Raw genomic sequence first — 20,560 nt, forward strand, 5'->3', positions numbered from 1 at the left:
TTTTTCTCTGTACATGCAAATAGTGATATGACAGGGTTGTAAATCCTGAGAGATATATCACCTTCAATTACCAGCTTTAAAAGTGATTAACTCAACTTTAGCAATAGCAACTTTAACTTAATCACCTTAAGTGTACTGTAAAACAAACAACAAACTTACCTTAACATTATAAAAGTGTATTTCTTTTGCATAAGTTACAAAACCAACTCTGACCTCAGATTCTTCTGCACCCATATCCCTGTAATACAAGAACACATATCATGAATCTAAATATGTACAGGGTGTGATTTATGATTTAATTTTTCTTTGACATATTCATAAATTATCTTGTAAACTGTATGTTTCTGTCCCAAGTCAGGAGCCTGTAATTCAGTGGTTGTCGTTTATTGCTGTATATCATATTTGTTTTTCGATCATTGTTTTGTACATAAATCAGGCCGTTAGTTTTCTCATTTGAATTGTTTTACATTTGTCATTTCAGGGCCTATTATAGCGGACTATGCGGTGTAGGGTTTGCTCATTGTTGAAAGCCATACAGTGACCTATAATTGTAAACTTCTATGTCATTTCGTCTCTGGTGAAGAGTTGAGACATCATACCACATCTTATTTTTGTATTATGTTTCTTGACTACAATACAGATTGTTCTGATTTGTTTAAAAGGTCATTAAATGAAAACAAAATAAACCTGAACTTATATTTTGTATTAAGTTAGCAATATTGGGATTTTTTTTCTAGAAGAGAGTCTTCAGACTTACTGAATAGATGTAGTAACTTGAAAAAAAATTGTTAAATCATCAGAATACCAAAGAATGGAAGTTGACCTGCATAGAAACATCAAAAACAAATTCAACAAACCTTTGAAGTTAAATAGTCAATAGGGCTATCACATGTGGAAGAATATGTAGTGTATAACATACATGTACTTACTTTGGCAAATATGACAATATATCTGATTTTAATCTTTCACAGATGAGATGGACTAGACCACTTTTTACACTATTATATGACACATCTATCATAAATATAAAGGCAGGTTCCTTTGGCAATAAACTGTTCTACAAAGAGAAAAATACACCAACTTAAACTATTCATTTATGAATACTGCAACATTTTTCATTTGTAATACATTATAAATAGTTGACACAGAGATATGTCTTGCCTGTATATAGTTTCCATAGAAAACTGCCAATGTTGAAAATTAAATAACAACACTTAACCTGTTTACTTTCAAAGTCAATGCCGAATGGACAATGACTGAAGGGTCAAACCAAATAATCTCCATAGAAATACCATTTGTGGACCTTCTTAAACTGAAGTAAACAGGAATTTCAACAATTGTTGAGGCCGCCACTGCTGTTGTCCTCCCAGAGAACAGCACCCCTATGTCTTACTTCCAGGCAAGACAAAAAGGATTTATACATGAATCACCAAAAAAAAGTTCTTTACCGTTGATTCACCTTATATATTTTCAATTAAATATTTAACTTCTTTTCAATCTATTTATACCTTTGCCTAATGTTATCTTAATACCTGCAGCTTTATAACTGTACAAAGATACACAACATAAATCACTTATAATATTTCTATTCAAATATATTTGACAGTCAGGGGCATTACTTAAACAAGTAATTTTTTTTAGTTACTTACATAGGTAATTTTTGTTTTTAAAAATTATAAAATTACTCAATAGAGTTATTTTAAATTTCAATAGAAGCATGGACTAAATACAGTTTTCATGAATTTTTACATTATTTTATATCATAAAATGATGAATTTATTAGATTTTAGAGGAGTATAGAGATAAAGGGTTACTTTAAAAATAATGACAAAAATATTACTTGAATAAGTTATTTTATACATCTTTGAAAGAATTAGTAATACCACTTATTTAAGGAACATATGTAAGTGTTTTTGGTTACAAATTATAAATAACTTCAAGTCTTAATTAATCCACAAGTTTCTATCTATTTATATCTGTCTACCTTCAAGATTTTTGAGGAAAATGATATTTTAATAGTCCCAAGGAACCAATCTTTGACACAAAAGCGTTGATATGAAAGATAAGTGCGTCAGAAAGGCAATTAGTGTTTCAAAAAGATTAGATTTTATATATCATGGGAAAAATAACCAGATGACCGTGAAAATTTGTTAAAGCTAGTACAATATGCATAGTTGGACACCTATAAAAATAATATTTAGAAAAGTTACTTATATAAGTAATATTTAAAATAGCCTCGTTTTCAACATTACTTGTACAGGTAATTTTAAATGTTACTTGTTTAAGTAATGCCCCTGACTGTTTGAGGAGGGGTTTATCAATAAATAAATGCTTTTTAAACACCAATGAACTTACTTTACAATAATCTTTTGTAGCTACATATTCATATGATCCTAAACACAATTCTGGTCGGTCATATGCATCCACTCGTTTTCCTGTGTGATCAAGGTGATTGAAATATTCTTGTGGAACTGCAAAACAAACATCATTTTGAAATTTTTGTCTACATAATCAAACAGTTTAAACAAGGTAGGTTAACTATTCAATAACCATCAATAGCCACTTTTACAAGAAGTTAATAAACACATACTTGCAATGATATGTATATTTGTGTGATCTGACATGTTAAAAATTAATGCAATTTTAAATTTTTTCATAGGTAACCATTTGAGTCTAGAACTTACAATTAAAGTTTGCTATTTGTTTAGTGAACCACGAATTTTATATAAGCTATAGTACATATATAGACATACTGGTGAAACAGGTTCTTTACCTGTTCAACAATTTGATTGCTTTATAATGACAATTATAGCTCTTACTTGGTAGTAAACAAAAATAATATTAATTTCATTGGAAACCTAACAAATACATAAACTAATGTTCATTGTACACACAGAAATAGTTTCATTGAGTTCTTACTATTGTTGCAGGAATCCTCAGTCCTTGGACATATAACATACTTGCCTATTACAAGTTTTAAAGTCCTGCCCAAATTGCATAAGGGATAAAAACACTTTTCCAAATGACAAATAGGAAATGACAGACACAGAATAGACTGCAGGAAAAAGTTAAAAAGTCCTAAATTTCAACTGACCATGTAAATTACAGAGTAGAATGTAATTAAAATTTAAAATTTTCATAATAATTAGTAAGAGATAATCACCGTCAGTTGATGCTCCACAGAAGACACACTGGAAACGACGCCCTCCATCAACAAATGTCATGAACGGACCCATGTATGCTTTACATCTCTTACATCTGACTGGACCTACTTCTCCCATGTTTACAATTGGTGGGGGTAGCTGAAACAGAATTAAAAATTAAAAAAATTTACAATTATAAAAAAATATATCTTATTTTTAACCGAGTAGTACAACATCACAACTTGATTAAGCAACTTTCTAAAATGTTTACCATCTTAACAATATGCCATCAACCTTTTTACAAGTAATTTGCCTTAAATGAAAAATTTAGTTTTAGAATGAAGATAACTGATTCAGCTTTATTAAATACACTTGTAAGTAGTTCTCATGTTAATCAAAATTTATAAAATAAATTAGTAGACTGAATGGACAATATATATGAAATGACACTTTCGGTTGTAAAGAATTCGTATAAATGCATCAGCCAGTCTTATAATAGTTTCTGATAACCATAAAATTTGATATTCATTTATTTAATTTGTATTCACTTTATAGTTTGATATTCATTTATTTAATTCGTATTCACTTTATGGTTTGATATTCATTTATTTAATTCGTATTCACTTTATAGTTTGATATTCATTTATTTAATTTGTATTCACTTTATGGTTTGATATTCATTTATTTAATTCGTCTTCACTAACTGTGAAATACCTAAAACCAAAAAAATCACTATCAAATAATATTACCTCCTCATCTCTAAGTTTGGCAAAAGGACATATTGACATTGCAAATGGTATATGGCTACTTTTCATCATGTCTGATGTGCATGGTACATTATACATAGTTGAACGAATGAATGCTGGATTGCAATTTCCTGAAAAGAAAAGAAAAGAAAGCTGACTATACGGTATGGGTTTTGCTTATTGCTGAAGGCAGTAAGGTGACCTATAGTTGTTAACTTCCATGTCATTTGGTCTCTGGTGGAGATTTGTCTCATTGGCAATTATACCACATATTATTTCTAAATATCTGAAAAACTTCTTGTGAATATTATCTAATTAAGGTCTTTCCACTCCGTTAGGAAAGACCTTATTGTTTTTCTAATGTTTTTTTTTTTTCTTTTTTTTCTTCCAACATTTTTTTGGGAATGCCCTCCCCCCGTTTCTGTTGAAGTTATCAAGACCAAATATGGACCATCGATAGACCTCATCATGAGGTATTACCACATGACCCTGTTAAGGATTTCATCATCCCCTGTAGAAGTTATCTCCCTTTTATTGGATTTTTTCGACATGGCCCCCTCTCGTTATTTTTTAAGATATCACGACCTTATTTAGATAATAGGTAGATCTCCTCATGACTAACATATGAGACTGCATAGGATTTCATTATCCCCTATGCGAGTTATATCCTCTTGAAGCAATTTCTTTCTTTTACATTTTTCTCAAAAAGTATAAGGGATAGAATCGATTTGAAAACGGCAACATGTACAAGAACAGATGGCAATGTTAATGAACATATAAAATAATTTTGTTATTGACCCTTATAAGGAGTTATTTCTCTTGAAAAAATATACACAATTTTAGAAAAATTGTATTTCGAGAACTGGAAGTCGTAGAGACTTGTGACCTACACCAATAATCTTCAAAGTTCATGTGACCTTCAATTTGCATCCAAGGTCAAAGGTCACTGAGTGCAAGAAAAAATTACGCTGCAATTTGAAGCTTGCATTTTAAGAAACGATAAAGAGTTTGCTGCATACATACTGTGTATAAAATGTTCCTCTCGGCGAGCTCTACATTTTATACATTAAGCTCAAAAATGTCCGACCGTCTGTTCAAAAGTTACATTAACATAATTCTTAAAACTATAATAACATATGTATATATTTTTAAAGGTAACAGATATCAACCTTCTATAAACTGGAAAGATGATCAGTAATTCAAGACCTTCAATTTGAGGTCAAGGTCAGGTCATGATGAAATTTAACCTTGACCTTCAGAGTGTACTATGACCTTGACTTTTTGACATTTGAAAAGTCAAGTAGTCCTGAGTTGATGGTGGTAGTCCCAGGTCTCTACGACTTCCGGTTCTCAAGTTTGATATTGCATCATATATTTGATGATTCATTGTGACCTTGATGAACTTTGGAATTGTCCCAAATTTTTATACAACTGCAGATCGTTTATCATTTAACAGATTTGAGATATCTATTGTCGTTTTAGAGATAATGCAGTTTGAAATTTTGCGAGCGGAGGCATATATTTCTGAATTAACAACAGGTAACCACCTGAAATTTTCAGAAAGTGAAGAGTTTAACATGGTTATATGTTTGACCAAATACTAAAAACATTCAACAAAAAAAAACCCCAAAAAATCAATTTGAAATTTTCATGTTTTGCATTGACTTTGTGAGTTTCATAAGTTCTATTTATACAATTGATATTGCATCATTTTTGGCACTTTGCCAAATGGGGTCATTTGATATATCAAATTGAAGGTCTTAAAACCTACTCAAAAATGAAAATTCTAAACCCCTTTTTCATTCCAGTGGGAAGGGTAGGGTCATTTAGTGCAAAAAATTCAAACTTCTCAGATGGTTAGGTTGTCGCATATCAAATGAAAGTCCATGAAGCGTACATTTCAAATATCAAATTGACGTCCCCAAAAAATGGGTTGGGTGGGGTCATTGAGTGCAAAAAATAAAATTTTCTTTTAAGGTAAGGTTGTTGTATATCAAATGAAAGGTCGTAACGTGTACATTTCAAATATCAGATTCCTGTCCTCAAAAAATGAGTTGGATGGGGTTATTAAGTGCTAAAATCAAACTTTCTAGAACATGGCGTTGTCGCATATCAAATGAAAGATCATCAAGTCTACATTACATATATCATACTTCCGATCTCGAAAATTAAGGCGGATGGGGTCATTAAGTGTAAAATGCGAAAAGTTTCAGAAGGTATGCTTGTCGTATATCAAATGAAAGGTCGTACAAAGTACATTACGAAAACATCACTTTAACAGGAAAGACCTTTCAATTGTTTTACAAACAATTGAGATACTAGTTTGCTAATGTAGTTTGTATTATTAACAAGATGGTTGCACTAAATGCACTTGAAATGATAACTCTAAGTAAAGTATGTGTCCCAGGATTGCAAAATTGGAAAAGTGTATGCTTCATGTATGTGAGAGAGTATCAGTTCATAGTTCTATGTTTATACCAGCTACTCCAGTTTCCTGAACATACGGCCATGCTTCAGTAGATTGTCTTAAACACCACCAAAAAATCTTTCTATAGCAGTTGTTTTTTCCCTCCATTTTTAAATGAATTGTGTGAGTGGATTTTTTGTTTTCATAAATACTAAGCGATCTATAAAATTTCTAATAAACCAGGAGCTTGCAAAATACATTTAGCAAGTTTTAACTTTATCAGAACTTGCATACAAATTTAATAGAAACAATCTAACCAACTTATTTTATATTCAAGTATATCTTCCTACTTAGATGTCTTTGAACATCATAATTATAGTTTCTTAAATTGTGTTTAGTTCAGAGGTGTATTCCATTAACATGTATGTGAGAGAGTAGAAAGAAGTTTCTTTTAGGCGACTGGTTGCTGGTAATTTTCATTTTTATGTTGCTTTTAATGTCAGAGTACAAATAATAAAGTATATTGATTTATGAGTGACTTTAAAGGTCCCTTCCAACTATCCCACATCAATTTGAATGGAACAGTCTAGAGTTGTATACTGACCCTGATCCTGAATTGTAAAGTCTGTTGTGACAAGAGGAGGTACACTTCCTCTTGATGTGGTCTGAAATTGTCCACTACGATTTAGTTTATCATCTTCTATAACTTGTACCTGTAAAAAAAGGACATGATTGTTGAATATAATCTACATCCATATCTTAAAACTTGTCCACTAAATATAATTAAATAAAAGAACAGAGTTCCAATGTCCTCCGTGTTGCACATATTTTATATTTCCAAGGGGCATAACTCTTTTTAAAAAATTTGATCGTTCACCATTATAGAACTTGTCCGAGATATTGCTAATATTAACCTATAGTATTAAAATTGTTATAAAAATTTGGCAAGAATTGTACCTGTGAGAGGCCATTTTCCATAAATTTAATATTTCCAAGGTGCATAACTCTTTTAAAAAAAGTCGCTCATCCACCATTGTAGAACTTGTCCGATATATTGCTGATATTTACCTATAGTATAAGTTTTATAAAAATCTGGCAAGAATTGTATACGTGAAAGCGCTAATGAGGCCATTTTCCATAAATTCAATATTTCCAAGGGGCATAACTCTTTTAAAAAAGTCGATTGTTCACTATTATAGAACTTGTCCGAGATATTGCTGATATTAACCTATAGTATAAGTTTTATAGAAATCTGGCAAGAATTGTACCTGTGAGAGCGCTAACAAGACCGGACGGATGCCCGGTATTTCCATGTCCCCTGCAACATGTTATCAATTACCTGTATTTTTCTAGTGAAATCATACTCAAATAAAAAATATTTAAATGTGTAAAAGTCCCTTTGTAGAACACAGCATATAGTAGATTCTCGAGTCTTCATTCTCCAGTTCTAAAGACCTTTTTAGAAACTAAACTGATAAATTGATAAACTGTATGATCATCATGCAAACCATTTTATTTTGAAATTTTCAAACAATCAATGACCTTAACCCATCAATGTTGCAAAAATAACAAAGACTTAATTAACCTGTGGTTAGACGTCCAAAACTACATAATTTCGAAATTTCTTTTCTTTGCATTTGAATGCATCTCCTAATTAATTGCATATGTTCACTCTTGTTCTCTACTACGGAGGTCACAGATATGATTCATAATGTAAATATAACTAGTACCTTTTATTTCTTTATGAAGGGAGTTCTTAATCATTTTAGTATTCAACATAAAAATTACAATTCTAATGGTTAGATCAAAATCTACACTGTTCAACAGAAACATTTTTGATATTTTCATTTATTACATTACATTAAAATAGAAACTTACTGGACTAGGCATAGAATCTGGATCTAACTTCTTAGCTTGAGGCTGTTGCATTGCATTAGGCCCTGGCATTCTCTGTTGACCTGGTCCAGGGAACTGCTGAGGAGGGAATCCACCCTGTCCTGGCATTGACCCACCCATGTATCCACCTGGTTGGTTCATCTGAGGACCTTGACCCATCGGTGGTGTAGGTGGCATTCCATACCCACTTGATGGTGGTCCACTCATATTACTGGTTGGTTGCATTCCAAAGCCACCTGTGGGTGGCCCACCAAAATTACTATTTGGTGGCATCCCGATTCCACTAGAAGGTCCACTTAAATTACTACTTGGTGGCATCCCAATACCACTTGAAGGTCCACTAAAATTACTTGTAGGGGGCATTCCAAAGTTACTTGTAGGAGGCATTCCGTAACCACTTGTTGGTGGCCCATTTAATGTACTAGTAGGAGGAGCACCAAAATTAGGTTGCTGTCCCTGATTAGGCTGTGGATAGTGTTGCTGTCCCATTTGAGTAGGTTGTCCCATCATTGGTGGTGCTTTCGAAGATGGTGGACCACCAAACTGACTTGGTGGGCCATGTCCACTTCCAGGTTGCTAAACAAAATATTTTAAAAATTCAACACGGAAAAATATCACATCCTTGACCCATAATACTAGCTACAGTCAGACATAAAAACAGTTCTTTGACAGGCCCCAAATTTCCTTCAGATAGATATTTAAGATATTTTTAAATACACTTTACATAATTCATTTATCATTAAGATGATTAATGGGTTTCTTTTTATATCAAATCATTTTTTAAAAACATTATACACAATTCATCATCATTATTATGATTAATGTTTTTTTCATACTAAATCACTAACATTCAACCTTTTTCATATATTTATTTTAGAATTTGTTGATAGCATTCATGTATCATCTAAACATATATAACAAGGAGCTGCATATGATGATGTAATGTTATGTCAAATGGGGAGTAACTTCCTAGTAAATCAATAAATCATTTACACAACTGAACATTTTTATAATTCCAGACTAAATATCACATCATTCTATAATACAGAGTTTCATGCTCAGTAGGTACATTAAAAAAAATAAAATATTGTCAAAGGAAATTCTTTTCCATTTCCCCAACTAGATTTGAACCTGATTATATTAATTTCATTCAATATTTATTTCCTATGTCTTTTTTTTCTCAAAGAAATTATATGAACTATTGGTCACTGATCCTTGTTAAAGGAAATATCCTTTCTTCCATGTCTTCAGAGTTTACTTACAGGTGGCATAGGTCCACTAGGTCCTCCTAAATTCATACCTCCCATCTGATTTGACAACTGTAAAATATAAATTATAAATCCAATTACATTTACTATTCTTCCAATGCCTCCTGTAGGGAGAGTGCCACACTCATTACAGGTTAAAGAGTCCCTGATTAGCCCTAAAACAACTCTCTGAGTGATGCAAAGGTGGCATGTAGCTCAGTGATTTTGCTAGCGCTCGTCACTTTCGTAATTTACGAAACTGTTTCAAAATGACGAAAGTATTTCAAATTAATTTCGTCACTTAAATTTGGAAAGTGTAAAAATATTTTGCATGAAAATACTATAATTCTACCGGTCTACATGTTTCTGACAAGTTTATGACCCTCAGCTAATTAACATTTACAACAGGTGTTATAAAGTTGTGATTATAGCTAATCCGCTTATTGCTATCGGATGGGTCACTAATCCCGTTAATTATTTTCCCCAGTAAAATTAGTCAGTCTGCATTTTAATTTCAAAATTTCTCAAGGCCAACGACCACAATTTGCAGTTCGCTTGTCGTAGTTTCATCATTTGAACAAAATTGTTTTCCCCTGGACAGTTCGCTTTTCAATATCAATATTTCTAAAACGATCATAATTTGCAGTTCGTTTGTCGTAGTTTCGTCAAATGATCTTATTTTCGTCATCTTTATAAAACGTTCAATTTCGATTAAAAAGATAGAACTTTATTCAAAACGTTCAGAAATGTTTTCACGTTAAATACTTCCATCATCATCAACGAGTCAAACAGGTGCTTCCTTATGAATTTATAGACACTAAACCGTAAAACACGAAATAAATTTAGTGCCAAAATAAATGAGAGAGACAAATATAGTTCTTACTAAGCAAATTGAAATAAAAAATGATAATTTCCTGCCTTTTTAAAACACGAACCAATCTGTAGATGAATCCGGATTCATTCTGAATTTATTATCTACTTGTCACTTCCCGTTTACATTTCATTTGAAAATCGAAAGTAAACGAAATCAATTCTCGATTAATTTACAATTTACAGTTATTGAAATCGTTCCATGTGAATTTGTACAAATCCTTGGTTCCAACTTTATAGAAATCAATTCAAAATATTGATTTAAACGTCTTATAAGGATAATGATTATGCAGTGTAATAGTCTTACAAAGTTCAACAAGTTCATTTATACTGTGATTCCTGGTTTTACAAAAAGGAACCCAGCGTTTGTTGATCAGGAATGTCCCCTGAAACTAATTGAAGTAAAATTTTGAACTAGATTTTCAGATCTTATATCCTAATCTTCATATATAAGTGACACATCAGTCAAATCATGCAATTACTGCCTAGTAAATTGATGCCTTAGTCCTTCAAAGTCTGACAAAGATGTATAGCTAGTAATATACATACATCCTTGGTCCCTTGCTGTTACCCAAAATAATGTTGATTTTCATCTCGCGCAAAAGTGATTAAAGCCCTCAAAATCCTAGCTTAAACCCTGACGTTGCTAGTCAAAATTTCTGCCCCTATTCAACATACCCTCATTTTCCAGCGACATTTCAAATATTTTGCCTTCCATACTGGTCTACATACCATGCAAAACCCACTTATTTTATTAATTGGTCATTTGCTCTCATCTTGAATATGCATGACATAGTTGCCACTGGCATTAAGCAAGCAACAATTCTTACATGTTGCATGAGGTTTAAAACAATAGAACGTCTTTCCTAAGTAACTTCCATTTCTCCAAGAAAAGAGAAATGGTCACAGTAGGTTCATTTAAGTATGTTTATGCATTAAATTTATTTGTGATAATAATTTAGGTATGGTATATTTTACATGCACATGATGAACCAATTCAGTTTTAAAGTTATGAATAATCTTTCATATCGAATGACAAAACAAATGGATAATTTCTCTCAAATATACATAACGTTTAAACCTGCTGCATTTGTATGCACCTGTCCTAAGTCAGGAGCCTGTTGTTCAGTGGTTGTCCTTTGTTGGTGTGGTTCATAAGTGCTTCTCGTATCTTGTTTTTTATATAGATTAAACCGTTGGTTTTCCTGTTTGAATTGTTTTACACTAGTCATTTTGGGGCCCTTTATAGCTTGCTATTCGGTGTGAGCCAAGGCTCCACGTTGAAGGACGTACTTTGACCTATAATTGTTAACTTTTAAACATTGTGACTAGGATGAAGAGTTGTCTCATTGGCACTGATACCACATCTACTTATTTCTATTAGTAAGTTTTCTTTTCATGTAGAAAAACCTGACTCTTGACAGATTGATATAAACTATGTAACTTCAAACTATACCAATAAAACAGATATTGACTGTGACAAAATGGTATCAGACAGCTTGTGTTTTATTGCATACCATAAAAAAAAACAAGTTTATTCATTGTATTGTATTGTTATAAACAAACCTGGCTAGCAGAAGTAGGTGGCTGACCAGGTCCTGTTGGAGGAGGGAAGCCTTGTCTATGCTGTTGCCCACCAGGCCCAGCCATATTTGGTTGTGATGATGGTGGACCTGGTCTATGCATAGGCATGCCACCTGGTCCTGTAGATGGAGGAGGAAAACCTGGCTGGCCTGCTGGACTTCCAGGTGGTCCAGGTCTTGGGGCGCCGTGACCTGGAAAATTCTGCATACTAACTGGTGGTCTTGAACCCATCTGAGGTGGGCCTCTGAAATATTCATGTCAACATTTCATGTAAATTATGGGAAACAAGTAAACATATTGATCATGCAATTTTATAAGAATTAGAGTGTGTCCACAAGATGATGTGTCCGGTTAATGAATATTTGTAAAGAAGTAGCCTGCCTAGTAGTCCCATTAGGCTAAATATAATATTTCTTTTACCAGCAAATAGCCAAACCCTCATTTTTTAAACAGATTTCTAAAAGTGTGCACATTGATATTTTCATTGAAAAGTTTCAATCTGACATCTTATATAAATTTGATTCAAAATTCTTTCATTTGAACGAATGTATCATGAACACACGAATATTGGCTATCACAGAGGAATCAAATATCTCAGCGGCTTCTCTTATTCCCAAGTAGAAAGACATTCTATCTTCATAAGATTCCTACCTATTCATACCAAACTGATTGTCTCCCTGGGGACCAGCTGATCCTTGCCCTGGTTGAGGACCATTTTGAGTTGGAGGTTGTCCACCATATGGCTTTGGGGGTCCTGTCCCAAACTGACCTGAAACATTACTTTATTTTACATTTGTGAACAATGAACTGTCAAAATATTTAAGTTATATAAATCCAATTTCAAATATATGTATTGTAAACCAAATTATTTTCAGTTTTTTATGCATTTACTCCTTTCATGCCGACTTTGTAATGATTGATTGTCAAGTTTGTTGATTCTTATAACAGAAGATTAAAGTTTGACATAAACTTGATGACTTATATTTGTTAACAACAGATTTTTGAAGTGGCAGTTTCATGCTGCCATAGAAGGCCACCACATGCCGTTCTATTGCATACTACAATACGCTATGCAGATGACACTTGGAGCAAAGTAGCAGCTGCAGATAGAAATTTGCCCTGTATTATTAGTGTTGACCGCAGGGCATTTTAGTATCATGTTGATGTGATGCTATATGAAATGATTTTCTTATAGATTATGTTGTGATGCTATATGAAGTTTATAGGGAGAATACTTATAATTATAATAGCAAGTTCTTCTTGTCTTTGTTCCTTTGTTTATCTTATCCTCAACAACTTCAATAGTTTTTGCATAGTAGTACACTTTTGGGGGTGACCAAGACTTTTTTGGTATTCGAACTTCTGTTATACCTGATCCCGGACCATGTTGAAATTGTGGTTGATTCATACTTGGACCATTGTACATGTTCTGTGTTGGACCAGGTGGTCTCTGACCTGGTCCCATTGGTGGCTGTCCATAACCTGTTGGTGGCATTTGGCCTTGATTTCCTTGGTACTGTGGATTCATTGTTTCATTTTATTCTAAAAATATCAAAGAAATGTATAAAATATAAGTGAAAAATTACAATAATATACATGCAATTTATGCTTAACGTGGTTCATTATAACCTTTTGGCAAATATGGCTGTGTTTAAGCAACAAAATTTAATGAGTACAGACAAACACGTGTAGTATTCACAGGATCTACATGTATAACTGCCAAATGCATTTTGTCAATTTTTGTGTTACAAACTCTCCTGAATTTTGTAGTGCATTGTTTTTTCATTGATACAAAAGGTGTAAAAATAAACTACATATTGTATATATCAACATTGTACATGTAACTTCAACTAGGCAGTTTTTATCTACATAAATAATGTAACAAATAAAATATTCCCAACTCCTGATCATAGAGATCAGACATGGTTGAACATTAAATGTCTATTTTAGAGAATACTGTAGACCAACTAATTTTCGCAAGCGATTTATTTTTCGCGAGTAGAAAAATAACGTGAAAATAAATCGTTGAGAATATGTAAAACTCATATCTTTCCTAATTCAAATACATCAAGAAAATTAAAATCGTGAACTTTTATCACGCAAAGTGGGCTAGAAAGAGGGAAACGAGAAATAAAGTATCCCCATAAATAAGTTGGTTTACAGTATGTGAAATAAAATTGGGCTTATCATGCTTATTGCCTTTAAACCCCATATCAAAAGAGAATTTTTTAAATATTTGATTCCAGGAACCCTGGATAAGTTAGGTTTATATAGAAACTTACAGTAAATTTATTTCATTTTGATAGAATTTGCCGTAAACGGAAGATCTCATAATTTCAATGGAATACCGTTAAATTATATGGGATTCCAGGAATTGCAATTATAAATTTATGCTTTAGCTTATTAATTTTAACATTTTAAGTCCACTTGAAACACTAAAACAGTTACAAGAACCATTTGACTTATTTATCATTGCTGGTATGACTAAATCAGGTAATTCACAATATCACTAGTTGCAAGGACACTGGCTATTCCACTGTATAGATAGCTATCAATATGCCATATTGAGTTTGGGTTATTTCCCTTGGCCACCAAAATGGGTATTTTTTTATTTGCCTATCCAGATTAAACTATGTGGTAAATTCAAGTCTGACATGAGATCCCTACGTAAATGTAGTATAAGTGATGAATGAAGCCAAGTCAGGAGCCTGTAGTTCAGTGGTTGTCATTGCTTTATGTCTGTCATATTTATTTTTGGTAAATTGATTTGTTATAAATAAGGAGGTTAGTTTTATCAATAGAATTGTTTCCTATTTTTTCATGTCAGGGCCTTCTGTAGTCAATTACATGTATACAGTATGGGTTTTTCTCATTGTTGAAGGTTGTATGGTTTCCTATAATTGCTTACATACACTTCATTTGAACTTTGATTGATAGTTGTCTCAATGGCAATAAAAAAACAACTGTTTGTAAAGACAACAAATTGAATTAACCCTTTCGCCGACGAATCCTGGTTTACCGCGATTCACGATTCAGACAGCTGACGATAAGTCCCAGTTTACCGGGATCGGAATACCTCTTTTACATTTCCCGCTAAAAACATTGGAAACACAAGTTATCTTTCTTTGTTGAATACCCGGATGAAAGTGTAAACATGGCACTTCCGTTTGTTGAAAACCGTGTCAAAATCAGATGAAATTTACAGATTTTACTAGAATTTGAAATAAGGAAACATTTTTTTTGAAAGAATATGGAAGAATTGAAGCCAAAATAGTATACTTTTTTGACATAAAATGCCGTTTTATGTACAAAAACACTTGGAATGGATATCGTTCAGTGTAAGGTATTTGTACAACCTTGTTGAATTTTTCAAACTTTTGCCGTTTTGGGTTAACAAATTACGATTTTGGGTCAAAAAGTTGAATTTCATCTCTTTAATGCCGATAATTTGCAAATTTTGATTTTTTATGAAGAAAAAATGATCAAAACATTAACAAAACTGTGTCCATGGTGTAAGTGAATAATATAAAGACATAAATAACTACAGACAAGTTTTTATTGATATTTAATATGAAGATCTCCCACTTGTGTCATAATAGCCAGGGAAGCCATCGTCTCAGAGTAGCTTCTGTCAGGCCATCTATCGGTGAAAGGGTTAAGCTGATTAATGAAGGAATTTTGGAGACAAAAGAGAAATAACTCTTGCTCAAATTCCACAAGGTGGTTGATCCAGTATTTCTAAACTATCAATGGCTTTCATTTAAGATGACGTTTTCCATTTAGCAGAACCTAAAATATTTCCCAAAACCGACTACTACCTTTTGTGATTGCATGGTATAATCCTGACCTTCACATTTTACTTAATGGTTTTCATTGTACATGTAAATCAGCCATCTTGGGTTTCTATGAAGATCATCTATTTTCATAATATTCATTGCTCTCCGGTAATATTGGTGTCATTGATATAAAAAATTTCCTGCACTTTACAGCAACCTATCAGCTGCAATAGAATATTTCTCTGGACTTACTCTGCAATCGGGCAAAAGTTCTGAGTGGTGACAAGTCCGGAAAATATGTAAATAAACTAAACATGAAACGCCAAACAACACTTCCAATGTAAAAATGTCAGTTTCCACTATTGAAATTCTCACAAGGTGGAGGACAATGTTAAGGTTAGGATTATACAGTGCTATCACAATAAAAGGTTGGGCAGTAGTGATTTTTTTAATATATCAGATTCCCCTATGTGAAAAACACGATTGATAGTTTAAAAATATTTGATTAAAAACCAGGTGCCAATTTCTACATGACAGCAACTCTATATAGATTTTTTCTTTTTCTTATTTGACTTCCACCTAGCTATAGAAATTGACAATGATGGTTGGTTGAAAACAAAACTTTAAGACAAAAGAGGTGATTTCAGCTTCCCAATTGTGAACTTCCCATTTCTATGTAGCAACACTCTAGCAGCACCTGCATACGGAGTATATATCTCCCAGTTGATACGATATTCCTGGGCATGTATTTCCAATCATGATTTCCTTAATAAAGGGTTGCTGCTCACAAGGAAGCTATTAAACCAAGAGTTCCAATTGGTGAAGTTTTAATCGTCCCTTCGTAAATTTTACGGACGGCATCACGAGTTAGTTGACTGTTATGGAATATCAGTTTCATAGATTTCCAATTGTTACTTCAATCCCGTCCCCTTTTCCCTGAATGTGACCTACCAAATTAGACTTATTACTGGGTTTGTACTAACATAAGCAACATGACGGGTGCCACATGTGGAGCAGGATCTGTTTACTCTTCAAGAGCACCTGAGATCACCCCCCGTTTTTGATGTGGTTAGTGACTAGTGTTACTCAGTCTATAATTTTCTATGTGGTGTGTTGTGTACTGTTGTTTGTTTGTCTTTTATTTTTAGCCATGGTGTTATCATTTTATTGTTGACCTGTGAGTTTGAATGTCCCTTTGCCTTTGGTATCCATCACCTCTCTTTGACAGAAAGTCTGGGAGGGCCTATAAAATTATGCTCTTCTTTACACAGATCAAAAATACACATCTTTAATTTGTTCTCGATATGAGACACTATTCGTTATCCTCTCCAAAACATATGCATGTAATAGTATATATTACATTTTAAAGGAAAATTAAAATGAGAAAAAATACTACTACATATTGCAAAATCATGACTGTCACTGTCAAAGCCGGTTGACATGACTTTAAATATCACGATACGCCATACACACAGAGACTTTCAACTTACCTCGAAGTGTAGTTATCTTATTTGAGAGGTTTGCTTAGCTTTTGCTACTTATGTATGATGAATGACTTAGAGTTTAACACTATATACGTAAACACGTATCAAAATACACAAATTCTCTGCCACGTACAGAAGGAGAACTTCCGGAATTTGGCACATGCGCACTCCTGCCACGTAACGAAATCGACTGCATTGTGGGATTGTAAACATTGGAAAGCGGATGTAGCACGTTGGTAGTGATGATACTGCTTTTATATCCAAATTACCAAGCATAAAGCGGCAAAAGCAATGATTAGAAATGTGTCACGCTTTATTTTAAAGATATTCTTCTATGTGAAAATGAGATCTTTAATTTTTTTCTTCTTATCAATGTTTACTATTCTTAGTTTTGTAGCAGTTGAACATTTTGCAAAGGGGGACCTGCCAATCTTGTTGTGGTGGACACAACAAATATATCCGCATACAAATGACAACATGACGCTAATAAGATGTGGAGACGTTAAATGTTATTCTACAAAGTCTAGAGGATATCTTGACAATAAAAACACAAAAGGTATTATGTTCTATGGTACTGGAATAGATCCTTTGGATTTACCACTCCCAAGACTTCAAGATCATGAATGGTGTTTGTTTCATGAAGAGTCACCATTAAACAATTACCTCCTGTCTCATGAACATTTCATACATCTTTTCAACCATACTGCTACATTCAAACGTGAATCAGATTACCCAATCACTACTCAAGACATTTTTGCATTAGAGTATCTCACAGAGCGACAAGCTATTGATATCAAGGTTAAAAATGAAAAACAAAAATCAGATGGATTTGCTGCTCTAATGTACACTCAATCTCATGCTGATGTACCATCATACCGTGATTCATATGTTAAAGAGCTGATGAAATATATAGATGTGGATTCATATGGGACGTGCTTGCACAATAAAGATCTTCCAGAAAATTTAATAAATCCTGCAGAATCATTCCAAAAAGATCAGTTTCTTGATTTTATTGCTGGATATAAGTTCCATTTATCATTTGAAAATGCTGTATGTGATGATTATATGACTGAAAAATTAATGAGACCTCTACATTTAGGCTCAGTTCCTATTTATTATGGCTCACCTAAAGCAAAAGATTGGATGCCAAATAATCATTCTATTATCATGGTCAATGACTTCAACAGCCCCAAGGAGCTTGCCGAATTTATTAAATATTTAGACGAAAATGATGAAGAGTATTTAAAATATCTAAATTTTAAAAAGCCAAATGGCATTACAAACACACTGTTAAAGGAAACAGTCCTAAACCGTGACTGGGGATCACATGATCACAAATATTATTTTTACAACATTGAGGATAAAGTTGATTATTACCAAGGATTTGAATGTCATGTTTGTCGTGAAATTCATAAACGAATGAATGCATTAAAGGAACATGAAAAAGATCCATCAAAACCAAAGCCTCCACCAAAAATAGCTGACAATTCCCATCTTGGATGTCCAAAGCCATTTTCACCATTGTCAGGTCAGGAAATGTAAGTGACTTTATTATTGTTAACTGTTATAGATATTCGGTATTTTGAATTGGCACCATTAATTATAAAAATGGTAAGGATACTGTTACAGTATTTCATTATGTGAACAATTACAGTATGTATGGTCTTTACGTGAAATCTTCAACAACATAGTCAATTAAATATACATGTATGTAAACATATATAAGAGGATAACACTTTGCCATATCCTCATTCACAACATTAGTTATGATAACATGAAATGAAGGCAAATTTTCACGTATTCCAGGTTTGGTAAATATTCAATTGTTTGATATTTGTTTTTCTTCACCAACAGTTCTATTTATATTAATCTATATCTCCTCATCAAGTCTGAAAAAAGAAGCTTTTAAAGGGGCATTCAAATACATATTCTACAATGTATAATTAAAAAAAAATAGAGAAACAACTTAAACCAGAGGTTGTGATTTTAGAATTTGTCAGGCATTTATTGGCATTAAATGTTTACAAGTTTTTATAACTGTATATGTTGTTTTTTTCTGATGGCAGCTGTTACATATTTAAAATTTTTACAAAATCAATATTTTCAGACCTTCTTCACACTGGTCATTTACATATGAAGATACAAAGACAGTAGCTGATGCTGTTGTAGAAATGTTACGTAGAGGAGAGGAAGATCCATCTTTAACATATATGTACTATTCTCAACTAAAGAAGAAGCAAAACTCTCATAACACGGGAGAATTATGATAACATTATGATAAGGTCATAGAATATTTTTTTTATTGGACTTATACTGACATTACTGTATCAATTTGGGATGAAAAATAATGTTCATTCATTTAAAACGAATGAAAAGAAATTTGGGATTTAATTCAAAGAGTCAACAACCCAATAATAATAATAATCAAGACTTCTAGAGGGCAACAATACACAGGTGTCTACACAATATGCCAGCTTTTAAATTGTCCTTTATCTATATAAAAAGTTGTGAAAGTCTATAATTTATTTTTTATTTTACCTCATATTTTTACATTTAAAAAATCAAACAGCTGTGCTTGTGTTTATTATTTGATATTTGCCAAAAGATTATTTTTTCAAAAAACTAATTTCTCCTTTTTAAGGCAGTCACTCCATTTAAAGTTTCTTTTTTTATTTTACACAAAGATAGAAAATCAAACATTAGCTTGCCAGAAAGAGAGAAAATTAAACAAATGCTATAAAAAAAAATAATTAAAGATTGCTTGCAAAAAAGAGAGAAATTAAAACAAATGCTAGCAAAAAAAAAAATCAAAAATTGCAAAAAAGAGAGAAAATTAAATAGTAGCTTGCACAAAAAAGAGAAACTTGAACATAAGCTTGCAAAAAAGAGAGAAAATTAAACATAAAAACTAGCAAAAAAAGAGAGAAAATTAAACATAAAAACTAGCAAAAAAGAGAGAAAATTAAACATCAAAACTAGCAAAGAAGAGAGAAAATTAAACATTAGCTTGCAAAAAAGAGAGAAAATTAAACATAAGCTTGCCAAAAAAAAAAGAGAAAATTAAACATTAGCTTGCAAAAAAGAGAGAAAATTAAACATTAGCTTGCAAAAAAGAGAGAAAATTAAACATAAGCTTGCAAAACAGAGAGAAAATTTAACATTAGCTTGCAAAAAAAGGAAAATTAATCACTAGCTTGCATACATACTGTTTATATCTACAAAAATTTGAAATATTAAAAAAGTTGAATTAATGTCTCATGATGTCAGGTAGTTTGTGTACTGTAGGATTTTAATAAATTATAAAAAAAGTGGACAAAGATTATACAGCGTTCTCACTAGGATACTTTTAGGTCAAAACTTTGGACTCGCCATTTTCTTTTTTTGATTTTTGGATACAAAATATATAC

At 32.4% G+C, this 20,560-nt stretch overlaps 2 protein-coding genes across 2 annotated transcripts in view; one reads left to right on the forward strand and one right to left on the reverse strand.

Annotated features, from left to right (window-relative positions):
* LOC127709462 (protein transport protein Sec24C-like) overlaps positions 1 to 17,315 on the reverse strand; it is a 30,969-nt gene extending 13,654 nt beyond the window's left edge. The window contains exons 1-12 of the mRNA XM_052215045.1: positions 17,160 to 17,315; positions 13,265 to 13,435; positions 12,545 to 12,662; positions 11,876 to 12,137; positions 9,455 to 9,511; positions 8,175 to 8,768; positions 6,901 to 7,009; positions 3,893 to 4,020; positions 3,164 to 3,302; positions 2,356 to 2,471; positions 930 to 1,057; positions 160 to 238 (exon numbers count right to left, since the gene is read on the reverse strand). Of these exons, the coding sequence (XP_052071005.1) occupies positions 160 to 238; positions 930 to 1,057; positions 2,356 to 2,471; positions 3,164 to 3,302; positions 3,893 to 4,020; positions 6,901 to 7,009; positions 8,175 to 8,768; positions 9,455 to 9,511; positions 11,876 to 12,137; positions 12,545 to 12,662; positions 13,265 to 13,421 (1,887 nt within the window). The 5' untranslated portion in view covers positions 13,422 to 13,435; positions 17,160 to 17,315. The remainder of the gene's footprint in view (positions 1 to 159; positions 239 to 929; positions 1,058 to 2,355; positions 2,472 to 3,163; positions 3,303 to 3,892; positions 4,021 to 6,900; positions 7,010 to 8,174; positions 8,769 to 9,454; positions 9,512 to 11,875; positions 12,138 to 12,544; positions 12,663 to 13,264; positions 13,436 to 17,159) is intronic.
* A 41-nt stretch (positions 17,316 to 17,356) lies between these two features.
* LOC127709472 (alpha-(1,3)-fucosyltransferase 11-like) lies at positions 17,357 to 20,295 on the forward strand. The gene is made up of 2 exons (XM_052215062.1): positions 17,357 to 18,691; positions 19,261 to 20,295. The coding sequence occupies exons 1-2, from the start codon at positions 17,445 to 17,447 to the stop codon at positions 19,418 to 19,420; spliced, it is 1,407 nt and encodes a 468-aa protein (XP_052071022.1). The 5' UTR covers positions 17,357 to 17,444; the 3' UTR covers positions 19,421 to 20,295.
* Positions 20,296 to 20,560: the final 265 nt, after the last annotated feature.

This window comes from Mytilus californianus, unplaced genomic scaffold (assembly GCF_021869535.1).
Source record: "Mytilus californianus isolate M0D057914Y unplaced genomic scaffold, xbMytCali1.0.p SCAF_7, whole genome shotgun sequence".
Lineage (NCBI taxonomy): Eukaryota > Metazoa > Mollusca > Bivalvia > Mytilida > Mytilidae > Mytilus > Mytilus californianus.

What these genes read in the sequence shown, in the direction of transcription:
- LOC127709472 (XM_052215062.1), top strand. Translation starts at nt 17,445, where the DNA reads ATGATTAGAAATGTGTCACGCTTTATTTTAAAGATATTCTTCTATGTG. An exon ending in CCATTGTCAGGTCAGGAAAT is followed by an intron (nt 18,692 to 19,260) that starts GTAAGTGACTTT and finishes CAATATTTTCAG; the next exon opens with ACCTTCTTCACACTGGTCAT.